The following is a 12,252-nucleotide window of genomic DNA, read 5'->3' on the forward strand; positions in this document are numbered from 1 at the left end:
TTGAATTCCTATCAAGCAGATGACATACTGCAAAGGAGCTTACGCATTACTTATGATGACTTAAAACATCAAAGAGGCTGGGTGGTATGCACGCGAGGGCCTCTCGCAAATTTGCGAAGCAAAAGTTGCTATCCATAAATAAGGAACCTGGATATAAAGCACCTGATATACCTCGCATTCATCTAAGGCTGATGAGCTCTCATCTGATGTGTAGTGCCAGTGACAACTATGCCAGATCAATCGTAGAGGATGATAATGATACTTAGTTGCGTTAGATTGAGCCCACAAAATCTCAGTGCGATTCGAAGGCTTTGATTGAGGGAGATCATCCATATTGTGATCGTAAGATTAATACGATGGCTAAGAAGGATCCGGGCCAAGGTGGCTGTGGCCTCACTGGAGATGGATGGTACTCCCAGTACGTCTAAGACTCAGTTCGAGACGCGTCCGGCTACCTGAGACGAGCCCTGGGTATAAGATCTGATTATCATCGCTAAAAACTTGAAGCTTCACATGATCTAGTGTGGGCTTGATCAAAGACCAATCATCTCGCTATGCGAGAGTAAGATCAAATGAGATGATTCTTATTCTTGAATAGGCGTTGCGGCTGAAGATGAGAAGTACGGTCTTGTACGAACAGCGTATGACCATAACTTTTGTCATCTCAATGAGGTACCAATATGAGGCCCCTTCTTCGAGGTGGAAAAAAAAAGACGATGAAGAAAGAAGAAACTTTTTGGCGTAGAATACAACCGCCAAGTTCAATGATGAGAGAAGTTCCTATTGATGGTCATGGTACACAGATAGGAAGGCTAATGACATACTGTAGGTACTGAAAGCAGGACATTGATCGATTAGAGTGGCCAGGGACCGCCTAGTCTGTGCTTTGAATACCGCAAGAGTTGGCTGTATTGCCAGACACGATTATCATCGAAGAAGACGAGAGAGGATGGACGACTTATGAACGGGGTGAGGCCCGGCACCGTGGATGAAGATGAACATAAGACCATTCCTAGATCCCGTACATCCATAATGAGTCTTCACGGCGGCTAGGCACAGATACCGCTTCACCTAGAAAAAGCTGTATAATGTTTCAATGTAGTCATCGCCTTATGCGACAAAAGAGAGCGGGTTCCACTGGGGAACATGATTAAGTAAACTTGTAAAACTACTTGTCAGTTGCAAGCATATCATTAGTAACGAAACCATGATTAGGAGATTAGCTGCGAAGTCACTGTGCGATCTGGATCCTGCGCCGCGACACTTGTCCAGAACGGGCTTGACCACAACGGCCTCGAAGAACACCTGGAACCAGGGCGGGGGTTTGATAGGAAATAGGACCGTTGGAAGGGATAGTGTTTCATGCGTAGGGGATATAGTTGAAGTCGGATATTGAGCAGGCGTGCTTCATCGGCCTGTTCGTCGAGAAAGGCAGAAAATGAGGGGTTGTAGGAGACAGTTGCTTGCTGATACAAGCCCGTCGAAGGTTATTATGTGATTTCAGTAGCACACAAATCGAACATTGCGCAATTGCAGGTCTGGCAACAACATATGTTCGCATTGCGTTTATGTCACAAGTGTGCGATTGGAATGCATGTATTTGTATGTGATACCTTAGATTGCCCGAAAAGTCAGCATATCCATCAGCATTAAGAAACAAATCGCTTACACCCGCGGGGTCAAAGCTTTGCGGCGGCGCGGGGCACAGCGGGCGGGAGAGGGACATATCCGATGATGGACAGGTGCTGCTGGTGGATAGCCTGGAGTTCGATGGTAGTGTGTCCCGCCCGCCGTGCCCCCGATCGTTGCCAGGACGACTTTTGCACTCGACTTTTTGCGCAACGAAAGAGATTGGCTGGGCGCATAGGGTGGACGGCCAGTTACCGTAGTGACTGACACTTGACGGATAGGACGATGGAGGGTCCTCCTCGGGAGAGGACGGTAGACAAACGGGTAGGGTCCACAAGAGGGCAGAAATTGCGCACATGGACGGGACGAACGGGGTGGGAGAGGGGATCGGAGGCAAGTCATGACAAATGCCCACCTCTCTCTCTCTCTTTCTATCTGCAAGTCTCCAGTCCCATAGATGACTCCGCAGGACGTCGGGGTCCAGAAGCCTTTCCTCGAAACAGGATGGTGGACTCTTTCTTCTCACGAATCGAACGTGGACCACGTTTCGGAGTACGGATGCGGATACATACACGACACTACATTTCTGTCGGTGGGAAGTTCAAGGAAAAAGTCGACGAGTGACGTTGGAAAAGGCGGGTACGTAGCCAGCAGGGACCCGCCTTTTGGGAACCGGCGCACTGTGTCGAGTGAAACGGCTTGAGAACATTCGGCCAATGGCGTGAGCCATACTTCACCGAGAGCTCGTTGATTCGCCAATGGGTCCTGCAAGCAATTAAACGCGACCCCGCTAATGGAGACGTGTCAGACGCGTCAAACGCGTGCGGCTCGCGACGACGCGCCGACCGCATCGCAAAGTTTCGCAGCGGGCACCGCCCACCTTCTCTCGACGAGGACGTTTTTTTTTTTTCACTTTCTTTACTCAACGTCGTTTTGTGGCGCAATGCCCTACTGATTGGGCGGCAATCGCGGGATTTTCACATCTTTTCTCGGTGTAGTCATTTCTTCACCGCTCACCTGCTCTTCCTGCAAGTGCTGAAGCCGGCTGATGCTAGGCTCGACGGTCCGGTCAATCTTTGACAATTCTGGGTCTGGCGTTGCCTGTCTACTTGGGCCAAGGAAAGCCATCGAGAGGTTTTTTCCGCTGGGGTTTTGCAATTTCGCTTTTCGACAGTCGTTGAGAGCGAGGGGGAGAGGAAACTGAGAGAGTGCCCTTGTCGCAATCGCGAAAGTTGGAAGAGGCGGGGCATGATGGAGCGGATTTACCCACGTTTCTGATGCAAGCCATTAAAGACAGCCCCTCTTTGTGTGTCCAGGGCGCCTGGCATGCGGAGCACGACGGGATGTCGAACCCCTCGAGGCGGTCCGCCGCTCTTCGTCACAACTTGAGGTTGAAAGCCACCACCACTAAGAATACCACCACCACACCGCCATCTCACGCGCTCATGAACAACCCCGTGGCTACCCTGAGGGTGGTCTCGCATCACAGAGAAGGGGGGTCATGAGATCGTTGAACGGTAACATGAGAGGCGGGCGTTTCGGGAGCAATGAACCGGCTTCCATGGCCAGGAGTACCCTCGAGTCATGCGTCATCTCGTCCACAACTTCCAAAGGATGGTTCAGGCATAGTATGTGTGACTGAGTAATTGGTCGTATAGCACGGTAAGTACGGAGTACTCTGTACAGAGTACCATGCGACGCAGAACAAGCTTCAGGAGGAATCCGGTAGGCCTCTCAAGATTTGATTGTGGCCTTCGAGGCCGAGAGAAGGTGGTATCCGGAACCAGAGAGATATGATGTAGTAGGGGCCCGATCGGAACATGTCGCCAGAACCGTCCGGTATGGCCCCCAGGGATCGCTCGAATCAAGGCCTAGAGACTATGACGGCAGCTGGCCGAAGCGCAGACGGAACGTGCTGCAGCACCAAGCCCAGATCCCTTTGTGCAATCCCAGCAGTCTCTCGGAGGAAGTGGTACATAGTGAATGGTGAGTGGCGCAGCATTGGGAGCACTTTTTCTCTCCACAGACGGCTGGGGGAGCACGAGCGTAAAGACCATTTGTAACCGCCAATGGTCATCATCTATAGTCCTTTGCTTTCGGCTCATCTAGCAGACGAAACTTTGAAGCAATCGCAGCAACTGTGGATAAACGTGAGTGCATAGAGAGACTGAAGTGCTGTAGACAATCTTGTAGGGCCGAACTGACTGCAAGTCTGTCGTTAGAAACAATAAACGCCTCGAAAGTCGAAGAGTGTGGAAGCCCTGACTCGAGCTAGGCTCAACAGAGAGTGCTATGTTGGTTGGCCGTCCGTGTGTCCCATTGTGTGGGAGTTTGACAGAAGGGAGGGCGCGAGCCGCGGCTCCTTAGCGATAAAGTCTGAGCGAACGCAGTAAGCCAAAAGGGGAAGTGTAGATTTTCTCTACATTCTTACGCTTTCCAATAGAACGGGGATACCAAGCTGAGGGAGATGTATGTCATGAGCCTCGTGAGGCAAGGTAGAAGGCATGTCCTGTGGGAGAGTATGTCTCGCATGTCTTGCAGCTCTCTTCTCGGCCGCAGAAGCCCAGGGAGATGGATGCTGTCCGATCGTTCATGGGCTCAAAGGTTATTGATTGGGCAAAGGGGGAGATGGGGACGAGATGAGGCAGAGACAGTAAAGATGAATGGTCTTGTGCCTTAGTCTTGCGACCACCTTGCATGAACAGGAGGAGAGACAGAAGAGACGGAGAAAGGGTAAGGTTGACGAGACAAATAGGAAGAAGCAAGGAGCAACAAAAGAGCCGGCAGTATTGCCTTTGATCGGAGGCGGGTGTGAGTGTGACAAGAGATCAGAGTCACAGGAAAAACGAAAAGGGCCAAGAAGGGGGAGGGGGATCGATGGTGAGTTTCTCTGCTATTGCAAGTTGACCCTTGCAGATGAGCGAGGGGCGAGGGATGAGGGTGTAGGGTGCAGACCCGAAGGTGAGAGGGAAGCTACTGCAGGTCGGTGAGGGACAGGAGAAAGAGGTGTGGGAGGGAGGGTGGTGGTGGAAAGGGAAGAAGCAACGCCGCCGTCCCAGACTCGAGGTACCGCCCGAGGCGGTTGAGACACAAAATGGGCCCTACGAGACAGTTTCCCATGGGAGAAGTCGCGATGGCGTACCCATTCGCGTGGCCTGTCCAGCCATTCGTTCATGAAGGCTACCTCGACCGTACCACGAGTCCTGATGGTGCGTACGTAGTAAGTCATATTGGACTGCAGACTGTTTCGGGTGCTTCCATCATCACCATGACCATCACCATCACCATCACCATCACTCGCATGCCTCGTGTCTTTTAGGGCTTTGACTGATGTAATGTACAGACACCATGAATTGCTTACCTCATGTCAGAACCTGAGGCAGGTAAGGTAAGGTAGCCCAGGCATTGTATGACATACCCAGGTACGGAGTACATTGACTTTGGACAGAGGCTTGAGAGGAAAGAAAGAACGACGTAACGGAAGGGTCGGTCTGAATGAAAGCTCAGACCCTCTTGCCTCGCACTTCCATTAAAATCCCTGGCAAAAGCAATGGATACGTACCGCGACGTTCCTCGAGTGCTTCAGTCTCCAGACAGTGAAAGAGCTCGCATGGGGACACGGCCCAAAGTACTTGCAGCAGCATGCAGCTTGCGCGCCCACCCCCAGGGCCCCAGAGCCCCAGTCAGTGGACGGACCCTTGTCAGATGCTCCACTCTTGACTCCAGCGCACTAACAAAGCCCATTTTCGCCCTTGCCAGACACAAGGTACCAAGTCCTTCCCCCCCCATGAGAGCCTTTCAGTCCTTCGCCATCCCATCTGCCACCTGCCACTCTGCCGCCATCCAGGTCCCAGCCAACCTACCTTTACCTACCTACCCAACTACCTTACTTACACTTACTTCCCTTCCCTCCCGTCTCCCGCCCGAACTTCCTCACCGACACACCACAACACTCGCACACATTATTGCTTCACCCGCATTCCTCCCTCTCATTGCAGAAAACAAGACGACCCTGTGATTCAATATTGAAACACTTATCACTCTAATATCCTCGCCCTTAAGACCCCTTCGTCCGCCCCCTACAGTCCACCGGCGCATTCCAAGCCTCCTCGCTTTCTATCCCGTCGCATACTCGCGCACAGTCGCAAAAGTCTTTCCGTCGCATACCAAACCACCTTGCCAGCTCGTCATCGCATCGCGCGACACTCGACAGCGATAGCCCACGACTGCATACCGATCAAATCCCTCAAGATGCTTATGCCATCCGCCTTTTCATGCGACACGTCGCAGCCGCCTCTTACCCGACTCCAGGCGTCTCTCTTCGCATCGCCTCCCTCGAGCCCTCCCACCCTGTCAACTAGCAGTGGCTTCGGTCACATCTTGGACAGCTGCCGCTCTCTCCAAGCCCTTCTCTCATCGCCTCAGCATCAGAACATTCCCAGTGCCGCTCTCTCCTACGACGCGCCGCAACAATACCTTCCCACGCCATCTCAACTTCCCACGCCGCCTCTCGCCCACGCGCCTGCTCCTCACAAACTGCGCCTGCGCTCGCGCGCAAAGCAGGATGGCGCCACTAACAGCGATCACCTTCCGCGCAAGCGCATCGCAAAGCGCGCGCCGCCACGAGGTCTGAACAAGCGCCGGCGCGCCGCCGATGAGGAGACGGGTCGTGAAGATGGTCTTCTTACAGACGAGGACGTCGAGAACGATCTCGACATCTCATCCCAGCGTCAATCTTTCGAAGCTACCAACGACAACCCTATTCCATCCAACCCTTCTACACCCAAACGCGCGCGTATCGCACCAGAGGTGATCCCTCTGGGCCTTGAGCGCTCCGATTATCACACACTGCACCTCCTCAACGGCGACGGTGTGAACATGAACCACAGCAGCATGGAAGCGGCAGGCGCACAAGACCCAACCGTGGAGGTCGAGGCCGATGGAGAGCGGTGGAGCGCCGAGGATGATAGGATACTCGTCGAGCTTGTGCTGGAGAAGCTGAAGCTCTCCAAGACGGAGTGGCAAGACTGCGCGCGCAGTCTGGGCAAGGACCGGAACTGCCTATCCCGGCGATGGAAGAGTCTCATGGTCCAGGGTGACGTCGGCCTCAAGGGACCTCGGAGGAGTAGCCGCAGGGCCAACCTTCACGGTACCTGGCGGTGATTTACCCTGACCTTGGCGTCATTGTCGACAGTCTGGGAATTTACCATTTTGTTTGTCTTGGGGTTCGAATGTGGCGTTTTTACAAGTACCAAACGGTCAGAGCCCGGAAACGGCTTTTGTGGAACATTTTAGGAGCGGTTGTTCAGCGCCTCATCTCGCGCTTAGTTGATCTCGAGCTTGGAACTAGCTTTTGAGTTGGGACATGTTGGTTTCTTTGTTTTCTCTTCTCACGCGTGCTGCGTCACCCGAGAGCAAGCATACCTTATCTACCAGAATAGGTCATTGGAATCTCATTGCGCGAGATATCCTGTCACCTTATGTGCCTTATTACAGAGAGGCCAAAATACAAAAAACTCGGATACACTCAAAAACCTCTTAGGTGCTTTGCATTCTTGTGACTTGGATCTGCTCCGATTGAGATTGACGCCTCTGTTCCATGATCGGGAATGAGCTCGCCATACGGAGTATCTCTGATTGATATCATCGACACAATACTGCGGTATGATACATGCAGCCGTGACGTTTAGAGACCGCATGCGTATGTCTGTCACGTACGTGGACGTTTTCAACATTACCAACCTTACGACTCACTACACTAGCTACCCGTCTGTCTTGTCGCAACTGGAACTGTCAAAGGAGCCGTCACGTCAAGCCCCCCCCCCCGCGCGCCGTTGACTTGTAGCCGCTCAGACGTCGCCCAGCCTTGTCAGCTTTCTCTGTGCCATGCTATCCGTGGCTAAATTGTTACTAGACTCTCTCTGTCCACGCGACAAGTCCGGTAGATTGATCGCCAGTCGCGCGCAATGCGCTGTTGCGCAGCTTGCTTCCTGTATTTTTCCTCCCCCGGTTCCCCCGCCCCCCCTCCATCCGCCCCAGCCTCGCCGTCCCTTTTCTGGACTATTACGGACTACTATCGCAAGTACGGATGAGGGATACCAGATTGCGACAGTTGTTTTTGGTAGCGCGGGTGGATCTTCCCGGCCCAGTGTCGTGATCGTTGGTCCAAGGTAAGGTAAGGTACGGAGGAATGGTGGCAGGAGGGTGGCTGGTCTTGCGTGTTGGGCCTAGTGCTTTTCCCCCGCCATTCCCATGTTACTGCGCCTGATACGGCGCCCGTCATCTTTCTCTCTCTCTCTCACTTGGTCCTCGCTTCTCCAGGCACAGAAACGTTACCTCGATCGTCACTCGCGTACAATACAAACAGCCCAATACAGATCATACCGGCAAACTTTCTCGCTCTCCCCTACTGAGACAAGAAAACCGAGCACCCTACCTCCTGGACAAACAGCAAGTAACAGCGTGGAAGCAGTACTCCGTCAGGCGGCGATCGCAGGACGGGACGCAAGGGGTGGCTGGTGTTATCGATAGTACGCCGCATCCCTCCCGCCGTACCTGAATATCTCGCCCTGTCCGGGGGTGCGGCCTGTACTCGGTAGGGCCAGGCCAAACCAACCACCGCGGCTCCCAACCTTTTGAAACGAGCCCGGATGAACTCTTTTCGCCCAGGGCAAGGGGAAATGAACGGGGTGTGGGACGGGAATCGGGGCGGGAAGGATAGGGACTGGATAGTGCGAACCCTTTTTTCCCTTGCCCATCCGCGCCAGCTGAACCTATCGGCTTGACGATGTGCCTGAATCGGCCGTGGGATCGGGTCCCCCCTCCCCCTCCCAAGGGCCTGGACGGCTGGCCTGGGGGTAAGGCAGATTACCCTGTCCTGTCTATTCAATTCTCTTCGGCGGGCTGTTACCTGAGCTCAGCTGTATGGATGGACTTGGATGGAGGCTGAGTTACTCGAGTGGCAAGTATGGTCAAAGAGCGACATCGGGATATCGAGTGAGTGAATGAGAGAACGAGCGAGCAATTCGCTGAATGAAAGTCCGATTGATGAAGCGTAGAAAGCAGTACTCCGTATACGGATAACACCTGTGAAGCGTGTAAGTCGAATTCGACCGTCGACGCAACTCACGACTTCTCTCGATGTCACAGAACCTCGGCAATCCCGTAAGATACGCGAAAAGCACGCGTCATGATAACCAAAGATAACACACTCTCCATCATTATCTCAAGTCTTCAAATCGCACAAACAGTTTTTCTTCTTTCTCGGTTGCATCCCATCATATCTCATCTCACACCCCTTCAGGCACGATCTAGCTTAACCTTGGATCTTCTGCCCACTCACCCAGCAAGCCCTACTCTATCTACCATAGTATGACTACGCAAAAGAAGAAGAAGAAGAAGAAGAAGAAGAAGAAGAAGAAGAAGAAGAAGAAGAAAAAACCCTCAAGATGCAGAGCGTAGGAGCATATCACGGTACAGCATCGAAACGTGAAATGCAAGCAAGGCAGGCAGGATTTTGTTCCAACAGATTTAGGCATAAGCATCACGCATGCATGTCTCGCGGATCTGGGGCGAGGTAACGTAAATCATCACCGCGTCCTGGGAAACGCCAATCAACCAAAGAAAAACCACAACATCAAGAAAAAAAGAAACGACTTTTTTCGGCGACGAGGCCGACGCCGCCGCCGCATAAGCACGAATCCCACCCCCCCTTCCCCCCACCACCTTATAGAGAAGCATGATTCTGATCGATACTGTGCAAGATACCTCAATGTCTCGCCGGCCATCGCGCCGTCTCCGATCCAAGGGATGACTGAAACCCCCCCTCTCTCCTCCACACTCCCCATCTCTTCGCCTACACGCTACCGCTAATTCGCTTCAAGTCAGGAACCAACAGGAACCAACAGCACCTAACTTTTTACGGGAGTAAGTTTCGTGTGCCTGGCATATACATCTTTCCTCCCTGCGTCTCGTCGATCAGCTACTCCCCCTTCCCGACCCATCGTCGCGGTTTGCCCTGGTCAATACTGCCTTAGCCGGGTATCATCTTTCGACCGAGGCTCTCCAAGGGGGCAAGGGGGGGACGCGATGTCCGCGTGATGCTCGCGTGACGGGGGTGATCTCCATCTGTATAGTCACTCTGCATAGCCAGTCTATTGAAGTTTTTCAGCAGCCATCGTCGAGGAGGTCAGGAGGAAAATCGAGGTCGACAATGCCCTTGGATCCTCCTCCCCACACCCTCACGACCTTCTATCGATTCTACGTCCATCAGGATGTTTCACGCTATCGAAGATTGGGTACTCCTTATTGAATGAACTACGCAGAGACCAACACTTGCGTCTCGCGTTTGAATTCCAAGGGGGGCTTTGGATCTCGTAAGCTATGGGATAAGGTAAACGAACGATTGTTCCCCCCAAAAACCACCAAGCCGTGCTCTACATCCTCCTCTAGAGGCCGTGACAACTGCTACGCAATGCTGAGCCATCCTGTTTTTTTGTCGTCAAGTCGTCATAGCAAGTTCGACGCTCTGACCGCGTGCAAATTCACAATTTGAGGTTGCTGTGAGACGTCTAATCCTCGTAAACCTCCTCATACGTCTCCTCGTACTCTTCTCTGGCCTCCTCGAGGCGCTCGTGATCGCTACTGCTGGCATCAGAGTCCGCAGCGGCGGCGAGAGCCTCCTCATACTCCTCTCTGGCCTCCTGGACCTCCTCACGATCACTGGAAGAGACGGAGGAGCCATCCGCGTCAGTAGGAGGGAGCACGGCAGGAGGCTGGTTGTAGGGGTCGTTGTAGGAATCCTGGTAGCCTCCGTACTGAGGCTGAGCTGCGGGGGCAGCGGCGTGCTTGTGCTCATCATCAGAGTCGTCTGCGTCGTGAATGTTAGTGATTTGATCTTAAACAAGAGCAAAGAGCAAGTGACACATTGCGTAAAGCGTTGTTAAAGGGGTTGACTTACCGAGGGCGTTAGCAATCAACGCGCCACCAACGGCACCGACAGCGAGACCACCGGCAGCTCCAAGCAGCATACCGCTGCTGCTGCTCTTCTTCTCCTTATCCTTGGTGCCGTACGGGTTCTGGCCCTGCTGCTGTTGGGCGTACGGGTCTTGGCCGTAGGGAGCCTGGCCGTAAGGAGCGGGAGCACCGCCGTACTGAGGCTGGCCATAGGGGGCGGGAGAACCGCCGTAGCTGGGGTTGCCGCCGTAGGGAGCGGGGGCACCGCCGTACTGTGGAGCGGGTGAGCCGTAGCCGGAACCCTGGTCGCCGAAGGCTCTAGTGTCGGAGGAAGGGTGGGGGGGAACGGGAGGCGGGGCATAGGAGGAGCCGCCCTGGCCACCGGTAGGAGGGGACGGGTGCTCCCACTGGGAACGGCCGGTGCTCTGGTCGACGTAGAACCAGCGGTTGTTGTTGGTGTCCCACTGGACCAACCAGCCGCTGGAGACGGAAGGAGCGGCCATGGGGGGCGCGGCAGCCTGGGGAGCCGGAGGCGGCGTCTGGGCGTAGCTGGGCTGGCCGCCGTAACCGGGCTGTGCCTGGGATGGGTAAGGGTAGTTGGAGGGAGGAGCGCCGCTACCGTAGCCGCCGTATTGTTGCTGCTGCGGTTGATCACCGAAGCCGCGTTCGCCTGTGTGAATAAGAAGCGCGAGTCAGTAACCTGAACGTAACGACGATGGCAGATCTGTTTAGATCTGGACGATATCGAGAGGTAACGAAGACAGATGATGGCTCGGTTAAGGGAAGACGTTGAAATAGGCAGGGTTATTGCGACAAGGTATGAGGGGACGTGTACATGAAATATGACTGTCCATCAACAAATCTGGAGACTTTGTCCTCTTTTCCCCTCGCTTGCTTCGGTGTAACGGGCAGTGAGAGAGAGAGAGAGAGAGAGAGGAGAGATTTAGAGGGAATTTCTTTTCACTTACCGGTCTGAGGCTGCTGGTGGTGCTGGTGCTGTTGCTGGTGCTGCTGCTGGTACTGTTGATGCTGGTCGTCCTTCTTCTCGGCGGGCTTGTCGTCGGAGAAGGAGGTCTTGAGTTCCTCAAACTCCTTGGTGAGCTTCTTGAAGAAAGACATGGTTTATCTTTCGGTTCGGTTGTTCGGTTAGGCTGTAAGGTAGCAGAACAAGGTTGGCAGACTTGGTACGGAGTATCTCTCAGGTAACGCAAGTGGGATATCCCGTATGTGAGGTGAGTTGGTGTAAGGTAAGGTAGGAACAGCGCAGGAGCTGAGAGAGAGGGACGGAGGAGACGGCAGAGGGCCGAGAAAAGAGCTGGGAGAGGGGCAAAAACGTGTTGAACAGCGTGGCACGCTTCGTCAGCCCTTTTCCTTTTTATTCTGATGGGCGGTCAAGGAGGGAGCCCTGGAGTCTGGAGGGGAGATGAGCAATAAGGGTATCCGTAAGGTACGGAGCAAGGTAAGGTATGGCAAAGAGGAGATGGCGGCGGGCAGGCGGGCAGGCGGGCAACGGGAAGGTTCCAAGCGAGGAAAGCGGGATGGGGAAAAGCCAAGGAGATTTGACGAGATGCCTACGGAGTGCGCAGTGTGGTCCTTGGACAAGACTTTTGGGCACTGGTACTGCAGTCTGCGGAGGGCGACAGCGGTACGAGTGGATCACCGGATGCT

The 12,252-nt window shown here is 53.9% G+C and overlaps 4 protein-coding genes across 4 annotated transcripts; 1 reads left to right on the forward strand and 3 right to left on the reverse strand.

Annotated features, from left to right (window-relative positions):
• Positions 1-1,110: 1,110 nt before the first annotated feature.
• On the reverse strand, positions 1,111-3,607 carry CLUP02_06014 (uncharacterized protein; the record flags this gene model as incomplete). The annotated part of the gene is made up of 11 exons (XM_049285018.1): positions 1,111-1,137; positions 1,236-1,466; positions 1,670-2,207; positions 2,273-2,419; positions 2,552-2,577; positions 2,647-2,829; positions 2,900-3,002; positions 3,069-3,095; positions 3,152-3,267; positions 3,321-3,500; positions 3,554-3,607. The coding sequence occupies 11 exons, from the start codon at positions 3,605-3,607 to the stop codon at positions 1,111-1,113; spliced, it is 1,632 nt and encodes a 543-aa protein (XP_049142161.1).
• A 98-nt stretch (positions 3,608-3,705) lies between these two features.
• Positions 3,706-5,373, reverse strand: CLUP02_06015 (uncharacterized protein; the record flags this gene model as incomplete). The annotated part of the gene is made up of 7 exons (XM_049285019.1): positions 3,706-3,900; positions 4,061-4,207; positions 4,266-4,422; positions 4,468-4,730; positions 4,772-4,985; positions 5,048-5,201; positions 5,262-5,373. 7 exons carry the CDS (start codon positions 5,371-5,373, stop codon positions 3,706-3,708), a joined length of 1,242 nt encoding a protein of 413 aa, XP_049142162.1.
• A 507-nt stretch (positions 5,374-5,880) lies between these two features.
• CLUP02_06016 (uncharacterized protein) lies at positions 5,881-6,792 on the forward strand (the record flags this gene model as incomplete). The annotated part of the gene is made up of 1 exon (XM_049285020.1): positions 5,881-6,792. The coding sequence occupies one exon, from the start codon at positions 5,881-5,883 to the stop codon at positions 6,790-6,792; it is 912 nt and encodes a 303-aa protein (XP_049142163.1).
• A 3,407-nt stretch (positions 6,793-10,199) lies between these two features.
• Positions 10,200-11,703, reverse strand: CLUP02_06017 (uncharacterized protein; the record flags this gene model as incomplete). The annotated part of the gene is made up of 3 exons (XM_049285021.1): positions 10,200-10,498; positions 10,589-11,254; positions 11,553-11,703. The coding sequence occupies 3 exons, from the start codon at positions 11,701-11,703 to the stop codon at positions 10,200-10,202; spliced, it is 1,116 nt and encodes a 371-aa protein (XP_049142164.1).
• Positions 11,704-12,252: the final 549 nt, after the last annotated feature.

Source organism: Colletotrichum lupini, chromosome 3, assembly GCF_023278565.1.
Source record: "Colletotrichum lupini chromosome 3, complete sequence".
Lineage (NCBI taxonomy): Eukaryota > Fungi > Ascomycota > Sordariomycetes > Glomerellales > Glomerellaceae > Colletotrichum > Colletotrichum lupini.